The sequence below is a fragment of the Prinia subflava genome, chromosome 5, assembly GCF_021018805.1.
Source record: "Prinia subflava isolate CZ2003 ecotype Zambia chromosome 5, Cam_Psub_1.2, whole genome shotgun sequence".
In the NCBI taxonomy this organism is placed as follows: Eukaryota; Metazoa; Chordata; class Aves; order Passeriformes; family Cisticolidae; genus Prinia; species Prinia subflava.
Genome location: NC_086251.1, coordinates 9,333,504 through 9,358,441, shown reverse-complemented (window position 1 = coordinate 9,358,441; position 24,938 = coordinate 9,333,504). Strand labels below are relative to the sequence as shown.

At 35.8% G+C, this 24,938-nt stretch overlaps 1 protein-coding gene across 1 annotated transcript in view; it reads left to right on the top strand.

The window, feature by feature from the left end:
- The window catches only part of ELP4 (elongator acetyltransferase complex subunit 4), a 135,522-nt gene that overhangs the window by 47,208 nt on the left and 63,376 nt on the right, over positions 1–24,938 (top strand). The window contains exons 8-9 of the mRNA XM_063397971.1: positions 10,851–10,959; positions 13,671–13,777. Of these exons, the coding sequence (XP_063254041.1) occupies positions 10,851–10,959; positions 13,671–13,777 (216 nt within the window). The remainder of the gene's footprint in view (positions 1–10,850; positions 10,960–13,670; positions 13,778–24,938) is intronic.

The window sequence follows — 24,938 nt, the reverse complement described above, 5'->3', positions numbered from 1 at the left end:
TGATGTGTGACAAGTTTTACTTGATTGATATTTTCTACCGATTGAACATACTCTTACCTTACACTGTCTGTCAGGTGATAAATATTGAGCTACTTACAAGTGTGATTAAAATAGTTGATGGAAGGTTATTTTTCAAGTCTTCCTACTGCTTTTTGAAAATGCATTGTGCCTAAGAAATCATATGGTACATTTGAAAAGGGAAAATTACTTCCATTTTTAAAATCTAGCATTGATCAAGGAGGGCAGGTTGAAAAGGCATTTCATTTGTTGTTACAATTTCCAAGTTTAAGGAAAATTATAAAAGTAAGTAAGGATTTTCTTTTTCTGCGTTTTGATAATCAGTGCATTTAAATACCTAAATTTAGAAAAAGAATTATTGTGCAAGGTGTGATTGAAAGGACTTTAACATCACTGATCTATAATTGCAAAGTCCTAAATTAGAATTTAAAATATTTTCCCATTGTATTTTTTTCTTTAATTACAAGAAATCATTGGTAAATCCAAGAACATCTTTCCCTCAAAATGCTAAATAACGTTTTTAATTCTAATCCGGTTCTTCCCAATTTTGTATCACTTAAGTAATAGTAGATTTTTTTGAGTAGATTATTATATTCAATGGGGAAAGCGTAGCACTTGTTAAAGCCATCCTTTATTTTGAACTCAAAGCTGGTATTGCTGGTAAGGACTAACAACCATATTAGTCAGCACGTACCAAGGGAAATTAATTGACTAATGAAAAGTCAGTATGAATAAGTCTTCTTTACAGAATCTGTCCTCAGAGTCTGAAGTTCTGTTTAGCAAGGTATTTTCATTTATTTCATCCAGTATGTTAAAAAATTAATTTCCTGCAATATTAATGTTTTGATGTTTTGAATTCACTGAAGTGCATAAGTTACTGTACCTTTCAGTGTAGAAAAATTCAGAAACAAACCTTTTCACATCCAAAGCCTTTTGTGTTCACACTCAGTGATTTAGCAGCTAAACTCAAAGTCAGGCAGTGGAGTGCTTTTGAATCCATTGCTAATATAGGATTATAAGATGTGAACTCCTAGAGCTGGTGAATTTCTTCCAGTTTGAAATCTTTATTCCTATGGTAAGAACTAAGAGTGATTGCCTGCCTTAGAGCTCTAGCTTCTGAGAGTTGACTGGGTGTAGAGTGCTGAATAACCTCCAAAAGTATTTGATGAGGTAGCTGCACTAAGATTTGTATTGGGATCCAGCATCATGCAGTTTCTGTATCATGATTAAGGAAGCTTTCAAATTTCTCTGCAAAACAGAAACCATGAAATGGTTGTAATATTTTTCTGTATTGGGCTTTTCTTACTTGCTTTTCAATGTTTCATGTTGTTTTCTGTTGTATGTGAGGCATAGATTTTAACAACTGTACAAATAAATATCAAGAGTCATAAGTTTATGACAGGTATTTTGGATTATCCACATAGTTTTAGCAGATAAGTATTTTGGTTTTTAGACATTCATAAAAGCATCTTTAAAATACTGACTGAGTGGGAAGCTCAGGGAAGTATCCTATTCAAAATTTAATTGGGAAAACAGTATTCTTTTCATTTCTCTTATTGCTGATGTATTTGCTAACCAAGTGTAGAAAAAATAAAAGTATTTTGTGGTTTTACAGAATCAGATTTTGGTTGCCAACAGGCTGTGTTCTAGCACTACCACTTCTGATTTGGTAACAACTATCCATGTGAAAAATGCAATATACATCTGAAGCACGTTTTTATCTGCACATATTAGTTGTCTGTTAACCAAATTAACTGTATTGTGATGAACAGTCACACTGTGTGTTAAAGTGGCATGCCTAAAACAGCCTTGTCATTTTAATAAATTTTACTTTTTAGAAGGACACTATATGCACATCCTCACCATCTCTCTTTAATTTAAAAAAAAAGTCTCTTTCCCAAAACACATATGTTAAATGGGAGTAGTGCACAAATACATGCAACATGGCAATTTTATTTTACATTTTATGTATTTAAACTGAAAATACGCCTATGAAAATCAGGTAAGATATAGAACCAAATCTTTGAACTGCAGCATTAGACCTAAACAGTTAAATATCCCATCACAGTATGGAGATAGTCATCTGTTCAAGCATATGGAATCTTTTGGCTACTGGACTAAGTAGTTAATATAATGCCCAGTGTCCAGACATGGACACAACTGTTATGGAAGCAGAAGGGAAGAGGCTCATGTATTGAGCCCATTTGGACACTTGATAAGTAAAGATTAGAAGAGTGGCTTTAAATAATACAGGGCAAAGTAGTTATTGCTTTAAGCAAGTAATTCTTTTAGAAAATGGAAGATAGCTTTTTTTTTTTCCAAAGCAGGTTTGTTCTTTTTTTGCTTAAGTTCAGGTTCTTGAGAAAAAAAAAAAAAAAAGAAAAAACAGAAGCCCTGTGACTCTAGCATTAAATATAGAGTTTTTCTGTTCTGTTTATCTGTTTCAGAATCAAAACAAAGAACAATAGTTTCGTGTAAAACTACTTTACATTTAAATCCTTGCATATGTATTTTCCATCTTAAGTTATTTTCACAGAACTGAATATTGAACTTCTCTGCAATGTGTGCTTAGAAACATTTTGATGGGAACTTTTGGTGTTGTTTAAAAATCCTGAAATTTCAGAATCCAATTCTACCTCTTTTTGTTTAGACATTCTCTATTAATTAGAATATAATCATAATAAAAAGGAATACTGCATCTTTAATGATGTTTTTGTGCCTGTGTAGTTAAGCTTTAATGCTAGAGGAAGAAAAAAAAAAAAAAAAAAAAAAGATTAAATTAGCCTTGTAACCTCTTTCTCTTCCAGACTGATGATGGAAAATAAAAGCTCTTAGCCACAGAATGTAACACTTAGAATTAATATTTAATTAGACCAGCAAATTGTACACCGTGGCTGAAAGCTTCCAAAGAGTTGTTAGTGCCACAATTGACCTACAAGTTTAATAATAACTCACTTCTAGGAGCAAGTGCCAGTTCAGCATAGTGGAGCCACTGTAAGAAAGTCCTGTGAGATTAAAATCAGCAAACCAAATGGCAGGCGAGGATTCCTGGGATGGAGCCTTCTGGAAAGCTGGGAGCTGGAGTAGCTTTTCAGCCAGGATTCAGATGAGAACAGTGGGCAAAAAAAGCTGATCCCTCCTGTTCTGGGAGCTTCTGGTTGTAGGCCAAAATCTTAGAACAGATTTTTTCTAAATGTTCTTCCTGCAGCTATTAATTTATATCACAAATCAAGTAATGAATGGCTTATCTTCATCTTTTAATTAAGTTTTAATACAAACATTGTCACTGAATTCATTGGTCATGAATTTTACTCATGGAAGGATACATTTTTGGTATGATGTGTCATTTAGTATGTTTGTATTGCAGAATGTTTAATTTTATAGTATCTCACTGCTACATAAAGGGGTCCTTGTTAGATATGACAAGCGTTTTGTCGTAATATTATGAAACGTGTAAATTAAATATGAAATGAGTATACATTGTAAAATACAATATTTTGAAGGTTAAATAGTTTAATCTTGCTTTTCATTGTACGAAGAATTGAAATATAAAGCCAGTAGCTCTCCATTAGACATCCATCTGAGCCTTAATTCTATGGCAAATTATTCTAGTGAAATAGGGCACCATAAGTTCAAAAATGTGCAAACACACAGCAACAGACTGAGGAAGGAGCATTCTGCATTATTTATTGGCTAGATCCTAAATAATTAAAGAAATGCCTACTCATTAGTTAAAAATTAAAGCAGGGGAGGACCTTGCCAGCAGAGGGAGCAGTCATGTCTTTCCTTAGGTTCCCATCGTTTCCAGCCTACCCATCATTTCCACCCTACCTCTTCTTATTGCCCAGCCAGTTTCCCATCTGGACCCAGCTTTGCCAGCCTGCTCCTGATGACAGCCTATAATTTTATACTGGATAAGGGATTAGTTTTTTAAATGATTTTATATTTCAGAATCTTGCCACTTGATTATCAACATCAGTTAGATGTTCTTTTTGATACTTGTGTACTATTAATTGAGATAATAGTGCAGGTTCTTTTTGGTCACCTAGGAATAAAATGAGATTCACAGTTTAAAGAATTTAAGTTGCAGTGAGTGTTAGCTTTCTAAATTGGTAAGCAAACTGCAATGACATTTTTTCAGGCAAAATGGCAACAAAAGGAACTCCTGAACCTTTCTTATAATGAATGATTCCCAGTGGAGTCACAGCATTTTAGTTAAGCCAGTTGGTTTCAAATATGTAAGTTTGGCAGTTTTGTTGTGGCTCTTTTGTAATATGCCTCACTCTTCACTCTGCTTTTGCATCTCTGTTTTATACTGCACTATGACCAACTTGTAGCATGGCATATTTTCTGAGTTCAGCTTTCTAAAGGAATCTGCTCAAATGATCAGTTCATTTTTGTAATGATTAAAGACAAGTAACAACCTATAGATTTCTAACTATATACTTTTATAACAGTGAGATAGTCTCATTAGTGAGAACCAGATAATTTTCAGGGAAGGTGCTGGGTTCATCTTAGCCCAGATCTTTACTGATTTCTTCCCAGCCCCAACCCTTCACTGGAGAAGAAGAGCTCAATCAGATTTATTTCATCTCCTCAGTGGAGTAGGACTTGTGCAAGAGCCCCATGCCCCAAAACCATTCACAGTCACCTCTGCAGCCTGTGCTTTCAGTCACTGAATGCTCAGGAAAGAGAAGAGAAAAGCACTGGACAGGATTCAGTTCAAGAAGTGTCACCCTTTAACACACTGTACATCTGTCACCTCTTTCAGCCAGATAATAACAGGATTTTCAGCACCCAGCTTTCTGGGCTTCCACTCCCACACCATCTTCATGACACCAAGTATTTTACTGATACCCCAAACCCATGGATGCAGCCTCCTAAACCAAGCCTCAAATAGCAGGGGACAGACAGAGCTACAATGAAAGCCTGAGTTGGAATCCCAGCTCACTGTTGACTGGCTTTTGGCTTTGGACAGCTCACATGACACCTTTGTGCTTGTTACTGACTTGTAAATGAGGAATGCAGCACTTGCCTGTCTTTTGTGAAGCACTTGGAGATCAACAGATGGAACATTTGATTTAAACTACTGGACTTGGTTCATTTTTTTAACTGCGGCAGCAACTGTTACTGACTTGCTTAATTTATCTCTGTTTAGTGATCTCTCATTTCGCTGTTGGCCTTTAGGTCTGCCCTTCAATGGCAAAATAGACATACTTCTTATTTTGTAAGGTGCCAAGGTTTGCTGGCCTTAGATGCTTTCATAGCTCAAGTAATACACAAGCCCATCTTCAGTGAGGGTCCAAAGGTTTTTCCTTTGTTTGTTTCAGTGTGTGATATTTAGTTTTTATTTCCTGACTTTTTATTGTTCCTGCAAAGTTTATCAAAATTAATTGTATACAGTGTTATCCACCTTCATCTAACATTTTATGACAATCTGCAAAAACACTGCAGAGTTCCCACTGCAGAGACAACTATCAAGACAAATGTTATTAAAAGCAACCTTAAGAGAACAACCAAAATCTGGAATTAATATGTTGTGTAGCATATTGACCAACAGATGCTTTGTTACTCCCCTCCCATTTTTATGAGAGTGTTTTACCTGCTCTTGTCTTCACTTCGTGTCCTTCCTTTGCTTCTGCAACTTGTATAAAATTTTTCAAAGATTAGCCAGTGTAATTAGTGAATATTATTGTGCTGATAAACAAGTCAACCAAAATCATTGCTTCTCTGGCTTCAGCCATACAGAAGGATATTATACCTAAATTCGATTGTAATCAGTAAGGTTCTTCAAAGTAAAAGAAGATGCCTGATCAGCCAAAATCCCCAAGTGTGGATTTCTCTTCACTGAAAGTGTTGTAGTTTGTAGCAAATCCTCTCAGTTTATTTCTTGAGTATCTGTCTTCCAGCAAAGACATCACACTTGTGTTCAGTTTTCTTGTGAGTCTGGTACAAATTTCTGCACACCAAAAGTTGTTAATGGTCATCTTATAATCCAGTGGCCTGAGCATGCATTCATTTTAGAGCCAAAATGCAACATTCAGTTAGTAGCTTTGCTGTGTGCAAACACTGTAAACAGTGCTAATCAGTCTGGGGTTGAAAGACATAGAATTTTATCGTTTACTGTCTTTAATAATTATCCAATAACACTTCTTGGCAGAGCAGTTGTTAATCCTTTATTCTGGGGATTTGTGCACAAACTGGATCTCCCTATAAAACTAGTACAAGGGGCTATTACCTAACTTGTTTTACTGAACAAAGAGATATGGATAATTCTGCACTTTTTGAGCAGTAATTATTAACTAATGGTCATAAATATTTAAGCCGTGTTTCTTAATAATTTATATTTCCAATTTAAAATCCTTTGGAAATCAAGTAGTAATGACAATATTTGCATATTGGGAAGTCATTACCACATCTTTGTGTGGTAGTCTCTCAAAAATGTCAAGGATTACTTCATTTATTGAATATCCAACCACTGTTTCATTTTAGTGCAGTGTGGCTGTCTCCATTATGGTCCTAAGCTTACTTCAGCGTTATGGCAGAAAGTAGCAGAATTTTTTTTAAATAAACAACCAATTTTTGAGCTTTTCTTGAAAACCCACACACCAAAATTTGCTTTAAGTTCATAGCATTCATATTATTTGGCATGAACTTGCTTGGTGTTTATTACTGAGACCTTCTTTCAAATGAAGTGTCAGGATTTCTGGATTCACCTGTTGGTAACAACAGAGGTTGTTGCTTCCAATTACAATTTTTCCTGGACTTGGGAAGAGTATCTGAATTCCTCTTTGAATACTTTGCTGTCCTATGAAATACTTAAACTGGGTTTTGTCCCAGTACAAACAATATTTGTAAGTAGTGTTTTAGGTGATGAAATTGAAGGAGGATTCAATGTATTAATTCTTAGTTTAAATGTTTGAAAATAAAACCAGTGATGGGATTATATTACCAGAATATAAGGATCCAGAAATAGTCCTCTACCAAAATATATAAGCTTAATGTCTCTGAAAAAAGATGTGGTCTTAAAATACCTTATTTTCAATGCAGTATGTAATTCCATATTAAAATTATGTTAAGGTACTGATTGGAATAAAAATACAAATCTATGCAAAAAGCCTATGTAATTCAAGTATTTATATAGGTGGTAATTGTATTTCATTGTAGATCTTTAACATGAGCATCTTATTTTCCTTTTAAATTTTGAGATATTTTTAATATGTACTACATAGAAAAGTTGAGGCTATTCTAAGAAAAATTTTCATTCTCTGTCTTTTCTTTATTCACATAATGCAGGGACTGAGAATTTAAATATTTTCATTACGTAAATTTTGTGAGGTTTTAAAATGTTTAGAAACTGACAAAATGAGGGGAAGGATTTTGGGTGTTAGAAAAATTTTGACAGGAAATCAGAGGAGAAGTAGAAATCAGAGCAGAGTAGAAAAGACAGATTTTTTTCCTAATACAGAATCCAGATGAACCAAGATTGATTTGATTAATAGTAGTAATGATAAAATTGTGGTACATTAAGAACTCAATCCAGTAGAAACACACAATAATTATTTCAGTGTGCAGGTTTGAGCATACAGGCTATGCATGAATTTGTGTTGGTAGAGTACCATGCTTTATACTCAAACACAGAACACGATACATTTTTAACTGCTTTTGTTGTAAATAAATATTTTTAAACATGCACAAATAATTACTCAAAGTTATGCACCTTCTGAAAATAAATTAGTAAGACAAAGCAATCTTTTTCCATAATTGCCCTTCCCCAGCGCTGCTTAAACACGTGTACAGTTCCCATTTCCACAGCCAGCTCGCTCCATGGATTTTCTTGACATGTTTTGAAAGTACACTTTGGTTGAACCCAAATATTGCAAGTTTGCACTTAAAAGAAAATGTCTGTCTGAAACAGTAGCACAAAGTAAGATATAGAATGGATGCCCAGCCCAGCCTGCACAACAGGATTGCTACCATGTTGTTAGAATAATTATATTTTGGCTGAACTAACTAATTTAGAAAAACTGCAGTACATCTAGCAAGACTGAAAACTTTCCAAGACTGGATTGGTTTTTCGTTGTTTTTTTCTTTTAATTTTTAGTGTAATTTAAAACAATACCTCTTCTAGCTGCCAACAAACTCTTTCCCTGAATCTCACCATTCCTGGCTTCCCTCCTAACCATGTCCTGGCTCACCTCCAGAGCTGCCAACTTTATGCCAGAAGCAGGAGGTATATTTGTATGGGGCTGGAGGAAGATCTGGAGCTCTGTTAAATTTTCAAGCCCAGATGGGGCAACATGATTTGTGTGTTTATGTCAGTGTGCCATACATCACAACTATCTGTGTGCTGACGTCAGCTTTGATTGGACATTAATGTGCTGAACACTGCAAACTAGAAAATACATGATAGATACAGATCTATGGCAACAATGCCACATAAGCAAATGTCTGTTTGGTGTGGCGACTCACTGTGCAAAATATTTCCCGAGATACACTGCATTAAGCCAGAGGAATATTTTGACACACTTTAAAAACAAAAGCGAAATCATCATGAGCAAAGAGAGCACCATTTAAGAAAGCAAACCCTTTCACAGGAAGAGCTGAAACCAACATATTAACTCATGTATCAGGCAAATATTGAGGTGCTGTCCCTCACTTGAATCTTTCCAGAATTAAAACCAAATAGGAGGATGCTATTCTTATGATTTGCAGGACGCTCAGTGATGAGGTTATGTAGTTGATGGCTGAGCACCTTTCTTTCCACAGTTTTTGTAACCCATTGTTATCAAAACTGGCAAGCAAAAACATCAATGGACAGCAAATGGTTTTTCAAAGGATAGGATATTTCTTCTATATCAGGAGTTTAGCTTTGGTTTTAGGAATCATCAGTGTTTGTTTATTTATTTATATAAAAGTTTTGTATTTCTTCCTTACACAAATGACATCCAGCAGCCTCCTGAGGAACTGACGAAAGATGGTAATTTCTGGTCTGTGGGTTTATAGAGGTCACTGACTAGTTTAGATTTAGATCTATACCATATTTATGTGATTGCCCCTGTAGAATAATGTGACCAAAAGATTCCATTAAAATACAGTATATTGTCTCTCTCTTCCTAGAAGAGGAAATGATTTGCAAGTCAGCTTTACTATTTCAGGGGCAGATACAATAGCAAAGTCTTGGGATCGGTGTGTGGGCAGTGTTCTTTTAACTCATAATCACTTATGTTATTCCTCAGAAAGGAAATTCTGCAGGGTGACACCACTTTATCATTATCCATCATTAGACTTTGTGGGTAAAATGGAAGTTCCTTGATTCCACGGGGATGGATGCTCTTGGCCTGTGCACAAGTAGCAGCTTTGAAAAGAGACCCCTGCCCAGGATTTGGTGCCATCTGGCCCAGAAGGTGGGGAAAGGAGGGGGTGTAAAGGTACCATGGGATCTGTGGATTTAGGCCTGGTAACTTGAGCAGATTGGGCTGTTCCAGACAGGCCACAACTTCATGTAGAGGTCAGAAAACAGAATTCAGTTTATTCGTTGACAGGAGCAGGAAATTTTCACCTTTCGTGTCTGCTTTGTAAGCTTCTCTTTGGCTAGAAAATAATGGTTATTGAAATGTGGATTCATGAAAGCAGTTGGGATGCTGATCACCATTTTAATAAACCTGAATGTCAGTACAATGCATGGACTATTCTGACATGTCTGGCGATGTTTTAGTCTCTCTGCTCCTAATTGTTAAATTATTATTATGAAGTGTAGCAGTATTTAAACTGACCTTTCAGGATAAGCATCAGTCATATAGTTTATGAAAGAAGTGCAAAATGTACAAAATATTTTAAAATTAATAAAAAATACAAAACTATGACCTGGAGCTGCAGACTTAATTCCTTACAATTGTAATGGGTATTTTGAGGTGATTAGTCTTGATACCCCTGAAGGTTTTGATAAATTGTAGCACCTACAAGCACCAAGAGCAAGAGTATTATACCAAGTGTCCAGGTACCTTTAAGATAAGTATTTCTTATCTTAAAGAAATATTTTGGGGTTTAGCACAAATGTGTTTCTTTTTTTTTTCCTCATTAAATGTTGACATCATCAAAGCATTTAAGAACATTTTTTCTGACTTACCTCTAAAGATCTCTGTTGTGACCTTTGAATGTCTCTTTCTGCTGTATAAAATTAAGTAAAGAAAACCATGTGGAAAACAGCTTATTTAGGGCATATGACAGTACCTTGCAGTGCAAGACATGAGGCAGCACTTAAAAATCACAAATATATTGAGAAATGGTGGTGCTACTTGAAGCTTTAGGGTTACATGTTGTGCAGAGAGAAACTTTTAGTGGGAAAAATGCTAAGATATTACTTGAGTTTTCCACGTTCGACTGATAGCCAAAAGGAATAATTGTATGGGTTCTACTTGCTCAAAATATTAGGCATTATATGCCTAAGTGTGTTAAAACCCAAGGTTTTCAGAACCCAGACAAAAACTGGGTGTCAGACTCTTAGAAGAAATCAATGAGAGATAAGCTTAACACATGGCTTGTAAATATCACTGATGTGAGCAAATGCTTTTATGAAGATTTAGGGAAATGTTAATTCAGTGCTAAGTTAGCCATTTCATGGTTTGTCCTTGTCAAATGTATGTTTTCTTTAGACAGATATTTCAAGTTGTTGGGTTTTTTTAAGAAAAAAGCCTTCTAACATCATTTCTAAGTATTGATGACCTATTTTTCCACCACAGATTGTCATTGAGAAGACCAAGGCTTACTCTATGAACATTAATTACCTTTTTCATCACATAGGATGTGTATTTTGTTTCCATGTCTTACAGAATAAAGCAATTATGGAACGTGTAACAAACTTGTCAGATATGGTAGTTGGTCTTGAATCATTTATTGGCTCTGAGAGAGAAACCAATCCATTGTACAAGGATTACCACGGTAAGTTCCATCTTTAGCAATGCACAAAGTCTGCCCTGAGTGTTTCTAGGGCACTTAGCAGCTCACCCTCCAATTGGGTATCTGCTATGAGGCAGCGTTAGATTTCGTTTTGGAATATACCTCTTAAATGTTTCCCCTTGCCTAACCAGTCTTGAGTTAGGGAAATTTTCAGCAAAGTGCATTAAGGCTGCAAAGGAAACATGGCAACTCCTTGCATGTTGTCAAGCCGCATTACTGAGGCATGGCTCAATCAGATGTACATCTCAACAGGCAGGCTTCGGGGAATTCACATGCAGGGGAGGCTTGGCAATCGTCTGACCAGCGAGCTGAACTTGTCATGAAATCAATACTTTTTGATCTGCCAAGTTTTAAATTGAGAACACGGGAAAACATATATTATAGTAAGGTGAATAAACTGATTTATTATGTGCTTAGTAAACTTTGCCTAAAAAATAATGTTCTGTTTTTTCAGCTATAGGTTACAGCACTTGCACATTTAAGGAAATGAATGTGGGTATTATGTGGCATTCAAAATGTGAAACTGATATTGGTAAAAAGTCATGTAGCCTCTCAAGTGTTTCATCTTCAAAATACGTAATGGTGCTTAATCTTGCATTTTGATTCCTAAGGATCTTTGTTAGCTGTTGCAGCAGAACTATTTAAATTTCAAAAATTATACTAGAAGTTATGCACAGTCAAAGCAGTGAATAACAGTTTTAGCTAATCCAGAGCAGTGCTCAGACTGTGCATAAATTACAGCTCTTATTATTGTGATACTACTGTAGTTCCATGGAAACCTTGAGCTGAAAGTAAACTGCTTATCTGAAACCTGCTGTAAACATATGACAGTGGCAGTGTTTTCCCTAGCAGAATGTATGGAGTATGTAGAAAAAAAGCAAAGATGGTGTTGAGACACCACTGTGTGTATGCAAGCTGTAATTAATAAATCAGAGAAAAATCTTTCTGACTGTGAAAGTAGTGCACATTTCATTATCTGAAAAAAAAAAGGTGAATGAAAAAGAAACCATGAACAAAAGCTGGAATAATTTGCCTAATTATTTTTCCAACTGTATAATCGTGATATGGCCTTTGTTTATGCTAACATAATTCTGTCAATTTAATACTCCTTTTCTCAGTACTGAAGAGATCCTTTAAGACAATGAGTGTTTTAGCAGTTATTTTCTGGTTTCCTATAAAAATGTATGCTAAGTCATTTCCCTACTATTTAATAAAAATTATGTGTCAATATACATAGCTTTTGAGATTTGCACAACCTTAATTTGGCAGTCTGAAAAGAGGTATTTCTAATGGTTTTAACTTGTGGATTCTTTTTGCCTGAGAACATATTTTAAGGTTATTTACTGCAGACTATGAAAGATTTTGACATTACTCAGGAGAAGTTTGATTACATTATTGCATTATTTAATGAATCGTCCTTAATAATTTTATTAGGCTACCTGCAAATTTAAATGTTTGAAAAGCCACAAAATAACAAAAGAATTCTATAGATGACTCCTGAACAAAATTTCTAGGATACTGTATATAAACAACTCTGTATTGTACCTGCTGTTCCTGTATGTAATAATTATATTTTGTTCTAAAAAGCCAAACAAATAATTCTTTTAATTCACTGGACGGGAGGCAGGGATTAAACTGTAGGGTTTAAAACTGTAATATCACTTTTCTAATATTATTGAGATTTTTTGTAATTAGTGCCCATAAAAATTAGGCTTTTTAAAATATTTCAATTTGAGGAAATTTCCTTTTAAAAAATAAATAAATGCCTGAAAAAAATACTTGCCCTATTTTAAATAAGGGGTTTAATGTTTGAGGATTTTCTCACAGCTGCCGTTTTGAAGTCAGATATCTTTTCTAAATGTTCAGTATTTCCATTTAGAGGCTGGCTTTATGAATAGCAAATATAGGCCAGTAACTGAGAAGCCCTGTAGAATTTTCCTGGTTTTCAGATGTAGAAAATCACCCTTAGGTTGTTCAGAGACTATATTAGGCTGCACAAAAACCATCCAGCGTCCTTGTCAGAAAAAATCAGCTTGAGTTGCAGCTGACAGAATGCAGAGCTTGCAGTGCACCTAGTACTGTTAAAAACATCTGAACAGCTATAGAAGCCTCCTGCAGGAGGAAAGCGCATTTCTTCTGGGGTGGCACGGGGGTTAAAATTTATTTAAAAGCGTGATCTGAATCGGGATTTCCCAGAAACTTTTTTTCAAGTCATTTTCAGGGCACAAAACGAAGGAGTTCTCATTAGAGCTTCAGTGGTTATCAGTAACCCATAAGCCTTGTTTTGCTGGCTGCTTACTGGTGCATTTAATAAAATAAAGATCACTCAGTGGTGCCGTGGGCAGCATGCAAGGTGATAGCCATATTTGCTTACTGTAAATACAAGAGAAAATCACACACAAACCGGCTGTAGTTTTGACAAGTATTAAGATCGCTCTTTACATCTGTACTTCTGTACCAAAGTGCAATTAGTTTTCCTCGCACAAGGATTTCTGTTTATCTTATTCTGCTTGATTACTTGAGCATAATCGCACCGTTTGCTTCATTGCTCCTGGTAGTAAGCTCCAGTTTAAAAAGGGGAGGATGAGTGTGTGTAAATATACAGAATTCTGCTGTAAGACTCTAATTTATGCATCTGGATGACAGCGTTTTCTTAATTTTTTTCCTCTCCTTTTACTCTTTCTTTCCACAAGGTTTGGTTCATGTACATCAGATTCCTCGGCTTAATAGCTTGATCTGTGATGTGTCAGACATGAAGGACCTTGCTTTTAGATTAAAAAGGAAGCTGTTCACCATCGAGGTAAGAGAAATGTTGTTTCACTATTTAGAACCCAAAAGGTGGAGCTAATCCCATCTCTTATGTTTCGTTTTGTGAAATACATAAAATATGCATCGGGTGATGTAAATTCATTTCATTCTGGTTTTGCTGTTCAGAACGGTTTTATAAAATACTGTCATATGCCTTCTAATTAAAAATGTCTCATTTGCTGCACTAAATCGGTCTGTTATAAATACTTTATTTTGGTTTAAAATGTACATGGAAAGTAGGCCACAACCTTCAATAACAAAGCATGACATGTTTCTAAGGATGTCAGGAGCATATTTAATTAAATGTTAATGACTTGCTCTTACTTGTGTTAGTGGGTGGGAAAGTAGCTACATGTTATTACCCCTGTAGAGGGAATTTTATGTATAATGTTGCCTAAAATTGTGTGTGGTATGGGGGATAAGTGTCCTTATCAGTATTCAGAAACCATTTTCTTTGCATTACTGAAATCACCTTTCGCTCTTTTATGTCATTTTAAACACAGTATCATTTACACTAATGTCCTTAAGTAAATTTCCTACTAAATTTAAACTTTTTTCTGTGACCTTTATGCAGACAGTCCTGATAGAAGGCAGTAATACAAAAGATGTATTTCATTTTAATCTTGCTAAAGAGCAAATGAACATAGCACTATTAAGCAATTAGAGCTGATGTATTTATTAACCAAGTAATGCTTAGAGATGGAAGATGGCTTTCAGGGTGATGCAATAGTCATTGGTACAGTCTGAGCAATTTTTTTTTTTTAACAAAGACATAAAACAGCCAAGCATCCCTGACAAACCATTTTGTTTAATCTCTTTTCAAATGAAAAGCTCTTAAGCAGGCCACTTGTCTTAACTGCTTGAAACCATAAAAAGAGAGAATTGCCACCAATAAATTAGCATATTTTTTACTCCATCACCAAATGCTGGTCAATGTGGCTTGGCACTGCTTTGGTGTTTGGGACTTCACCCTTAAGTGACCACTTTGGCCCTTATTTGACCCTCTGCCCTTTTTAGCTGGCCACTTGATAAGGTAACTTAAGGGTTCTCTCTCTTCACTGCCCCCTCCCCTTCACAATTGCAAGTAGCCCTAACCTATAAATCATTGAAAGGGCCCTATCAAGTGACAAATTAAGATGCCCTCCTCCTAATTAATGGTCATCAATGTCTTTAATTATCTAATCCTATTGAGAGTAGTTAATAGTTAATCAGGCGGCCAGTTCTTCATGCAGGTCATCTCTGCGTGAGTGCTAGAAGTTTCTCAACTAGAGGTATCCTCTTCAGAAGCCACTTAAAGGCAAATACATGAAGGAGGGCTTTTTTTCCCAAAGACAATTCCTTTATAACGTTTGTCACTTTCCAGAGAATGCAGTCAGTGAAACCAGGCATTGTGAGGTACTAAAGCATTCGAACAACTGCTTTTGAATGGTACAGTAGAAACAAAACCCTTGATAGTCTGTGTTTGGTTTTAAAATACAAGTGTTCTCTCTGTTTTCAGAGGTGTAGAGAAGCGTGCACCCTCATTTCACAGCATAGTAAATTCTCATTTATTATAGCTATGAAACAATATTTGGGGGATTTCTCATACTGAGTCCTGTCTCAGAATACAATCTTTCTTTCAGATAAATTTGAGAATCTAATCTGTAATGTAATTCGGAAGGAAAGAAAACCCTTAGCAGGAGGCTCTGTAAAAAGATTTGAATTAGCTATGGGACACTGGAAACAAGAGTGAAGTGCAACTCTTGGAACAACCTGTTGCCCTAGACATGCGTAGATGACCCACTTGTATAATTTCTCCCTTCGCTGCTCAGCTGCAGCCCCTTTTGAATAACTTCAGGTTTTGTTAGAGATGTGCTTTCTGTAAGCTGAACTGACACAAACTATCCCTTTTTGAACATGTTGGATCACTGTCCTACTGTGATCTTCCTGTACACGTTTCACTAATCTGTAATACATATGTTTGTCTTCCTCATACTGTTAGGGAAGGCAGAATACAGCGAGACTGACTGGAGCAATAAGGGCAGTAAGAAAATGGGAGCAAGGGAAAACTGAATTCAGAAAGGATGTGAATAAGGTCTTCTCAAATGCGTTTCTACAGTTAGAATGTGATGTGTCAGCAGTCAGTCAGCACTGGTTCTGGGGGGAGAAGCAAAAAGCAGCACAACAGAGAGCATTGCAAGCAACAGTATGCTTTATACAGAGTATAAAGAGTTTGGGACTTCTTCAGTATGTAATTAAATATGAAATGAAAATGCATATTGAGTACCTTACAGTTTTTGGAAAGATTCTGCATATGTACATATACAATTCAGGATAAAAATGTTGACCTCTACTTGAAATGCCACTTTAAAATCAAATTACATAAGAAAAGTTAGAAACACAGAACTTGTGAATTATGGTGAAATTTCTTCAAAAAGGGTTTTCATCACTAGACCATTCTGTTTTTACAGTTTAAAGTAAAAGCATGGGACATGGATTTTCTCATCTCTGGATTGTTCACCATTTAAATAACTCCTTATAGTTTGGCCCTCATAGGTGAAAAACCTTGAATGTCAAATCTATTTTATTAGATTGCAGTTTTGTGGGAGGAACTCCGCCTCTTTATAGCCTGCAGAATCTTCTAACTGTTTCAGTTTTCCTTGTGTCTTCTTCATCAAAATAAGATTAACAGAAATGTTTTCTAAAGAGATTTTTTTAAAATTCAGGATGAAAATGGTTTTTTAATGAATATTTATGAGTGCTCATTGTCCATTTATAAATTATGAAGAAGAATCTTTCCAGGAAAACTTCCATGTTTATCTAAAAGGTGCAGTAGCTATTTCAAGCTTTCCCAAATCTTCACACGTTAGTTACTAGCAATATACTCTTATATGCAGTGTTATCAGAGATCTATCTTATGTGCATGCCACTTTAAAGAACACAATTTTGAAGTTAGCCTGTCTAATCCTATTTCTTCCCACTTTGGAATCTTAATTAGAAGGAGATAAAAACCATCATTTGACTAAATTATTGTCTTGAATCTGTAGCAAAAGGTATAATCCGCAATTGGGCCAATTAGTGTACCCCATAGTTAGCTATGCTGAGGCAGGAAACTTGATTAGATCTGACACCAGCCTAGTTCCCACTGTTGTTTTGCCAGGTATGATGGTCAGACTTCAAAGGGCTTGAGGCATCAGCAGGGCAAGGTTTGGAGGCCAGCTTAGGTCCGGTCGTTAATCTCTCTGCTAAAACCACAGCAGCCCTCGCACAAAACAAGCTTACACGACACAATCATGCGGTATTAAAGTTTGGGTTGAGTCATGCCAATTTGCCTTTGATTTTCTGATGATTGACTAAAAGATGGCTACATGACTAGACACATACTGAACGTTTACTGATTAGGTAAGTTCCCCAAATATTTGAAATATTTTTTGATTTCTCAGTTAAATGATATGACAACCCGTTCATCTTAATGCGACTGTTCAGCAGAGTTGTTCTTGAAGTGCTTTTTTTGCTTTCTTTGTAGCTCTGAATGTAATTTTTATCAACATTTGAGAAATTTTGTAGGACTATTATGTTCGTAGTTTTATTTGACAGAACTTTATCTTTGTTGTTCAAAAGCCTCCTGTGTCAAGACTTAAGGAATCCATGCTTAAATATTTTTTTCGCTGCTCCAAATTTCTATGGAAACATTGTTTGTCTTTCTTATTTAGGTAGATTTATAATTATTTGCCAAAAGGACATTTCCCCTTAATTATTTTCCACCTCACCATCGAGTAAAGCGCTGCTCCATGGCTGTGATTACATAAGTGTTCCTTTCTTTTGCAGTCTGATTTGTTCAAATATTGCAGTAACAGTGACATGTTTCCATTCTGAGAAAAGCCTAAGGCTGCTTTAGTATTATTCCAAATGATTGAAATTGCCATCTTGCTGACTTTCCCTTGGGCAGCTTAGGGCCTGTTTACTTTTGTATTTGTTTCACATGTTCCCTCTGAGTTTGGCTGGCAGGACATCATTACCTGGTTTGACAAGACAGTTGGAGAAGATTCGTATTTGATTAACTCCCTTTGTTATTGTCTGGACAACACAGACCTCTGAAATTATCTATTTAAAGTTGAAGATCCTGATAAATTCAGATAAACGCCTGCAAATAGGAAAGTTTGTGAGGGTGGTTTTTTTAATTCCCTAGTCTTGCTTGATTTTTAACTGTTCAAGTAGAAGTCAATTATTAGAAGTATAGAGACAAAGCTTTTTCCTGCAAGTTTTTATATTATAGTTTGTCTAATGAATAGTTGTTGTGCAAATAGGTTTTTTTATCAAGACACAAGTCACAGCAGCCAATATTTTCTTTTCAATGGCTACAACACCTGTGCAGACCATGATAAAAATCTTTAGAAGCCAGCTCAGTTTGAAGCCAAATGTCATATATGATTTAAAGAATTGCCACACAGCAAAAAGCAAGTTTCCACAGCTTATTGTACAAATTCAGGAGTTTCTTTTCTGAGAGGTGTTTCCTAATAAGAGGGGGAGAAATTAGAGGAGGCTTGTGGCAGGAGAGTGGCTGGTTTCTCCGTGCAGGGCAGATGCAACATGGTACTATGGAGCACTCTGTACTGCATTTTCCCCATGGCAATTGGCAGAGTAAAAGGTTATGTCTTTGGAATGAAATAACTACAAAAACCAGCAATTGAGCCTATACAGAATTAAAAATTAACATATGATTCCAAAAACATTCAAATAATATCTTGTATTCATCTAGAAGTAAAAGGCTGTGAGAAAATTGATTGGCAAAATAAGAAATAATTACAACTCCAGATATCTGTGTCTATTATGTGTCCAACACTGGTATTTGGAAGATGACTTAGAACTCTTTAAGGTGGTGATTTTTGCCATTTAAAACAGGAAGTATGGTTTAGGTAGCCTCTCTCTGAAATCTCTGTATTTCTGACTTTTTTTTAGTCTTCCTTTCAGTGTCTCTCTTTTCATCGCTTATCTTAGACAGACTACACTGTGGTAAATTTCTTATTTGCAAAAGGGAAGTGCAAGTGGCCACTGTCAGAGATTATTTACCAAGATGGGGGGTAAGACCAAGTCCAAGCTGATGTCTGCAGTGCTTCAGTGGTATCCACATAGCACAGGTTTGGTGCTAAGGGGCTCAGAGCTGGCAGCATCACTGAGTGCCACAACTGTGCTCCTGCAAACATTCCCCAAGTAATTATTCATCAGGAGCAGGTATAGAAACAGTGGCTTTTTCTGTTTCTTCTGGAGGAACAAGTCAACCCTGTCACGAGCACATATGGGATCAATATATATTTAAAATACACATCCATGCCATACCAGCCTCTCTACTGAAGTGAGAACTAGAAAATGGCAATAAGAGAATCACTTCTTTTAGCTTCTCACAAGAGAATTTGAGGCCGTCTTCATTAATGGCTTACCCTAATCTTGATTATATTCCTTAGATGTTTCTGAAGTTGGGTAAATATGTAAATAAATGCATTTGAATTAATGAACTGTTTTTGGCCACTGTTAACAAAAAGAATCAGTGAGCCTGGGAGCTGAAAGAAGGCAAAATGCTAGCTAATTATAAATTTAGGTAAACTGGTAGTTCTATAGCAATCATTCAGTAAAATAAGAAACATAAGCTAATATATGCTACGACATACATGTTGCCATATAGATCTATATACCTTCATATATAGACAAAACAGCTCTGTGTTTGAGATTGTCCACAGGTGCCCTTACAAGACTTGACCCTCACTTAAGGCCTCACGATATCGAAATGAAAACTTCTTTACTAAGCCAGCACTTGTGACTGCCTGTCTGCCCAGGGCCTGGAGCATGGGTGAAACTTCACAGGTACTCCTGGTCCAGGGATGAGACAGAACTTTTCTAAATTGTTACAGAAAGCGTATTTCTTCAATTTTATCATCCCCATGTGTTTGAGAACACAACTACCCTTGGGGCTTGCATGGGAAACCTCTTTCTCCTCCAGTGGAAGAGGTGAAAGTGACTCCAGTGCAGGGAACTCTGCACATAAAACTAAGCTTTCCAACAGAGAGAGGTAAAACATTGTAATAAAATTCATCTGAAATTTATATCAGTAAACCCAGGTTTTTTGCATTGATTTTTCCTGTCCATTTTTCCCATTATATTAACCATTGGGTTAATTAAAAATAGTTCAAAAGACAATAATTATAATACCATAGCATTTTCTTAATCTAAAATTAATAATACTGCAGAAAATATTCTCCTGCAAAACTAGTTCTGTCATAATTCCAAGCTCCATTTTGCATTATTTCACCTAGTAGCCAGTTCAGGTTCTCTTTACCTGGTATGGTGTACTTCACTGAATTGTTTTGTCAGATGCTGTCAAGCCAACCTACCATTGTTAAAGAAAATCAAACTAAATCATTTTGGCATGAGCCTTCCAGGAATAAGGCACAGAATATGAAGGGTTTGATGAAATCAAGGATTTGATTTCAATATTGTAAAAGACTGCCTGTCAAAAACGTATTACATTCTTTCAAACAATTTTGAATAAATATACATGTTTAAAATGGTGACAGTACAATTTAGCTAAAGTTTTGGGAGAGTATTTTAAAATTATAATAACTTGAGGTGAAACAATACTTGGCGAGCTCCTATTTGAAAAGAAAAACCCTCTGAATCTTAATGGTACACTGGACTGAAATCAAGTGATCCATTTCATATAGTATATGGAATTTCAGAACACATATCTTGTGCTCATGTGGAAGAATTTAATTTGAAAATATCACCTTCTTGTTGTATACTACTGGTTATTGTAAATTAAATTATTAATTATTTGTCTGTAGGCAAATTTTTAAGGTACTGTTAACTCTTAGGTTCCATAGGAAGATTTGTAATATCCTGAAATTTATTTAATAATCAGTTTTGTTTTATGGGTGGTATAACAGTGTAATGTGAGAGTTCCATTCAGTTTTTCAAAACTTCAACCCTTATAATACAGTGCAAATGCAGTTTTCTTGTTAGTAAACAGAACTCATTTAACAGAACTTATTTAAGCAAATAATTCTGGTGTTTAGAAATATTTATGCCATGTGTTGTTGCAAGGGAAGAACACACACCACAAAGTCATTAATGCACTGAAAGGTCACTGGTACATATTGTAATGGGCTGCTCATTCTCAGGATCTGTGCTAAGGGTCAGTGTTGCAGCATGAAAGGGGTTGGCCTGTTTAGTCTTTAAATAAGTGGGTCAACTTCTCCTGTATTTGCCAGACAAGTAAAGTAGTTGACATATTCCCACTTTCTATTGGAAGATAGGTAGACTAAAGACAGCTTTTGTAAAAATGTTGGTTGATGAAGATTACAAAACTCTTTCTCTACAAGGATTATATTAGTCGCTGAAGCAGTAGTATGTTTTAGACAAAGGTCTGTGGGCATGAGTTAGAAAGATAGTGATGATGAGAAGCAAAAAGAGTTAAGCCCCATGTTTGTAGTAGTGCTCAGCAGGAAGCAGGTGCCACTTCCGTTAAATGCTCTTTAAAATATCACAAGTTTTAATAACATTAGGATATTTGATAGTTGTATAATAGTCTCCTTTTACAAAGAGTAACAAATTCAATCAGGCTGTTACATGGTAAAACACATCTATCTCTGTGTTTCTGTATCTCTGTAAAGGCAGGAAAATAAAAATGAAAGCTGAGTGGAAGTCACATTTTCTCACCCACAGGTCTACATTGTACCTGAACCTTATTGACATGCACTGAAGTTCAGGGCTCTTAGGAAAAGGAATGAGGGGAGGAGGATTTTTCATGTCCATGTGCAAGATGAGCATCCATCTGGATCTCCTTATTTTAGTGCTGTTTGTTATGGTTTTAATTATGATCTTTGGGTAGGAAGTGATTCAAGATACTCTCTGAATGAGGAAACTGGAAGATAGCTCCATCTAATACCTGTAAAGGGTTAAAAGGGCATTTTTTAGAGAAACAGACTAATGCTGCCAAACATTTGCCATGACACACTTAAACAAATTTCAAATGTTTTATTTTAACTTTGGAAATTCAAGGTTGTGTTAATATTTCCAGTCTTTTGAAGATATTAATGGTTTTGGATGAACATAAATCTGTAAGGAAACCACAAATTTATAGTTTCTTTAAATTTTTAACCTCTACAGAAATTGTTTCATCCAATTTTTCTGATCTATTTATTTTACCTCTTTATTGAACTGTTAACATACAGGAACTTGGGTTTCTAAATTATTTTTATTGAGAGCAAACTAGTTATTATTCTTAGTCCGAAAGACTTAATGAAAGTGCCAAAGAGAGACAGGAGGAAAAAAATATACATACACTGCAAAGTACTGTAGGTGAAGAAAAAATGTTCTACAATTGCTGTGCAAATACTACTTTTTGCTTTGTCTAAGTTATGGGTATTATTTGTACCTAAATTCCAGAGTACATTTTTTCTTGTACTTCTGTCCCAGAGAATTATGCAAAAAGCAGATTATCATAAGCCAAATGGTTGAGGACTACTCTGCCCAAGTGGTAAGCAAAGTTAGGTTTTGGTCATGCCATCTTTATTGATCTCTTTTCCACATTACATGGTTTTGATTTTTTTGTTTTGTTTTGTTTTTTCTTAGTTCTGTTTCATAGGGTTTTCAAAGGATTCTATATCATACCTAATGTAAATTAAAGTTTCTCATTGCATGTTGAAAACCAAAAGCATTTGAAATATCAAGTGAACCTGTCTCCTAGGAGGAAAATGTTGTTTATTGCCATTAAAGTGATGTTTCTGGCCAGCTTAACATTAACACCATATTAGCCCCTTCAGAAGGAATGATATTGCCAATTAACCATTCTGTTTCCTTCTTCCTTCTCAAGAAAGTAAGCAACAATTTTATAGTGTACAATAATAAAAGCTTTTTATTGATGTGCATAAATGCATATATAAATAAAGGGAATTTGGGTACCAACATACACCATTCATTGGCTGCTTGACTTTCAGAAAACAGCTGGTAGCACTTGCTGAAAATAGTTCATTTTAAATGCCTCGTTTCAGGTATTTAAGGTTTGAAAAACCTGGTTTTAGCTTATGAAAATACAGCCTATGGATTCTTCGTCTACTTTCTTCCTGTTTGAAGTCTGTTATAGCAAAAAGTACTCAAGAATTCACTCTGATGCTCGTAAGTTCATGTTTACAAAACAGTTCCTAAATGCTAAAAGATCCTTTTTTCTCATATTAAACCAGTAATCTTTGAGTAGTGTGTCTTTTTGAGTCTTGTTGAAAAGTAGAAACAGAAAACAAGAATAACCAACCAGTTTTTACCACTTTTAAGCTGGGGGATGTGAGTACTGCTGCACGGGAGAAATCCACTTCACCTTGCATCCTAAGCAGCACTTGCTATTCTCAAAACACCTGGTTGCTCAATATCTAAAGTTTTAAGATATTTGGTAAACTTTGCTAAGACGCTGTAGTCTCTTTTTCTGGGAAAGACAGCTTTGTGTGTTTGAGGTGGAGGATTTGGCTGGGGTTGCTGAGTCTCGGGGGGATTTCTGAAGTCTCTGTGATACCCCACAGAATCTGCCGGGCGTTTGGATATTGGTGCGTTTGTGAGCCAGACATTCCCCGTGTTTGGTGAGGAGCTGTTCAGTGACCTGCCTCACCCAGGCTGGCTCCACACTCTGCAGCTGGAGCAGGGAGGAACTGTGCAGTTTGCAGAGACTCCTGGGGTCTGTGAGGGTTCTCAGTCAAGGATTGCTGCTCCAGGATAGCTCAGGCTTTGGACATTCCCCCTTAGCTGCTGTTATTTATGAGCCAACACACGAACAAGAGCTGAGCAAGGCAAGCCTGCTCGTGGATGTAGCCCCAGCTTGTCCCCATCTGGGTATCCAGTGTGTGAGGTATGGGATAAACACATCCCTGGCCACTGGAGGTGCCAGATGTTACAACTGAGCAGCATTTTCTTTCTGGCCCTCCATTAAGTGCAGTTATCCATTGGTTTCATCTCGTCTCTCATTGATTTATTAGGAAATTAGTAATGTGTTGCTTAATTGGTGAACCCTGCGGTCTCTGGAGATTGATGTGTCTCAGGTCTGCAATCTAAAACACCTGAAAGCAGCCCTAACTTGGTAATCAACACTTTTCCTCTTTTGGTGTAAGGCTTTGTAATTCTGAGGAGGTTACATTTCCTGTACTGCCTCAAATGCACTTTGACAAACCTTTTTCTACCAGAGAGTAGAGTGGCAGGAGTTACATCAGCTTTTTTTTTTTTTTCCTTTAATGAAGGGAAAAATATTCTCCTTCTCAGATGAGTATTTATTAAGCCATACAAACCAGCATGTAATTTGTAATTCTTGTTGCTGTTATAAGGAAATCTAGTGCTTGTATTTAGATCTGATCCTCAATAGTAGCATAGCCATGGGCTGTTTATGCTTGGTCTACATCATCTAGACTAAAAATAGCTTTCCTGTCATTTTATTGGCAGAGTTTTAGCTACTCCTTTAATTCTGTTTAAAAATGGATAGAGAGAAAGACAGCATAAATATTGAATGTGTGCAGATATTTCAGTAAGTAACTAAAGGGAGATTCCTGATGCTTTGAAGAGCTCTATAATTAACTGGAATCCATAGTTTGGTTGAGAGGCATTTCTTAAATTAATAGAATTTTAGAAGTGTTATGGTAATTTTTGTAGTTCTATCATTAAAATAGCTACTTTTAAATAGCTATTTATTAAAATATATTTGTTTTAGTACTGACCTGCTTAAGTGTTAGTATTTTTAGATTTCCTGTACATTTTGATAGGAAATTACTGATGACGTATTTCATTTCTCATCAGTTAAATGGGACGGCACATTATTCCTAATTTTTCTGTTAATAAAGTGAGTTTTTGCAGAATAAGAAGACAAATCACTACTGCCCGCTAAAATCTTCAGCAATAGCCTGAAAATTTCAGACTTACTATGTTATGGTTTTTGAAAACCTGTGGAAACAAGGAAAGAAGAACTGGCTTTTTTATGTTCAGTCTTACGAAAACATGGACTACTTTAGAAACTTTCAAGGCTATATTCATGTTATGGAAAAAACAGTTTTAAGATAGAGGTGCATCTCTGATGATTTTTTATTGATCTGAAAAAGGCGTTCTGGCTTTGAAAAAAGCTATTAAAATTAGATTCAGACTACTGAAACACC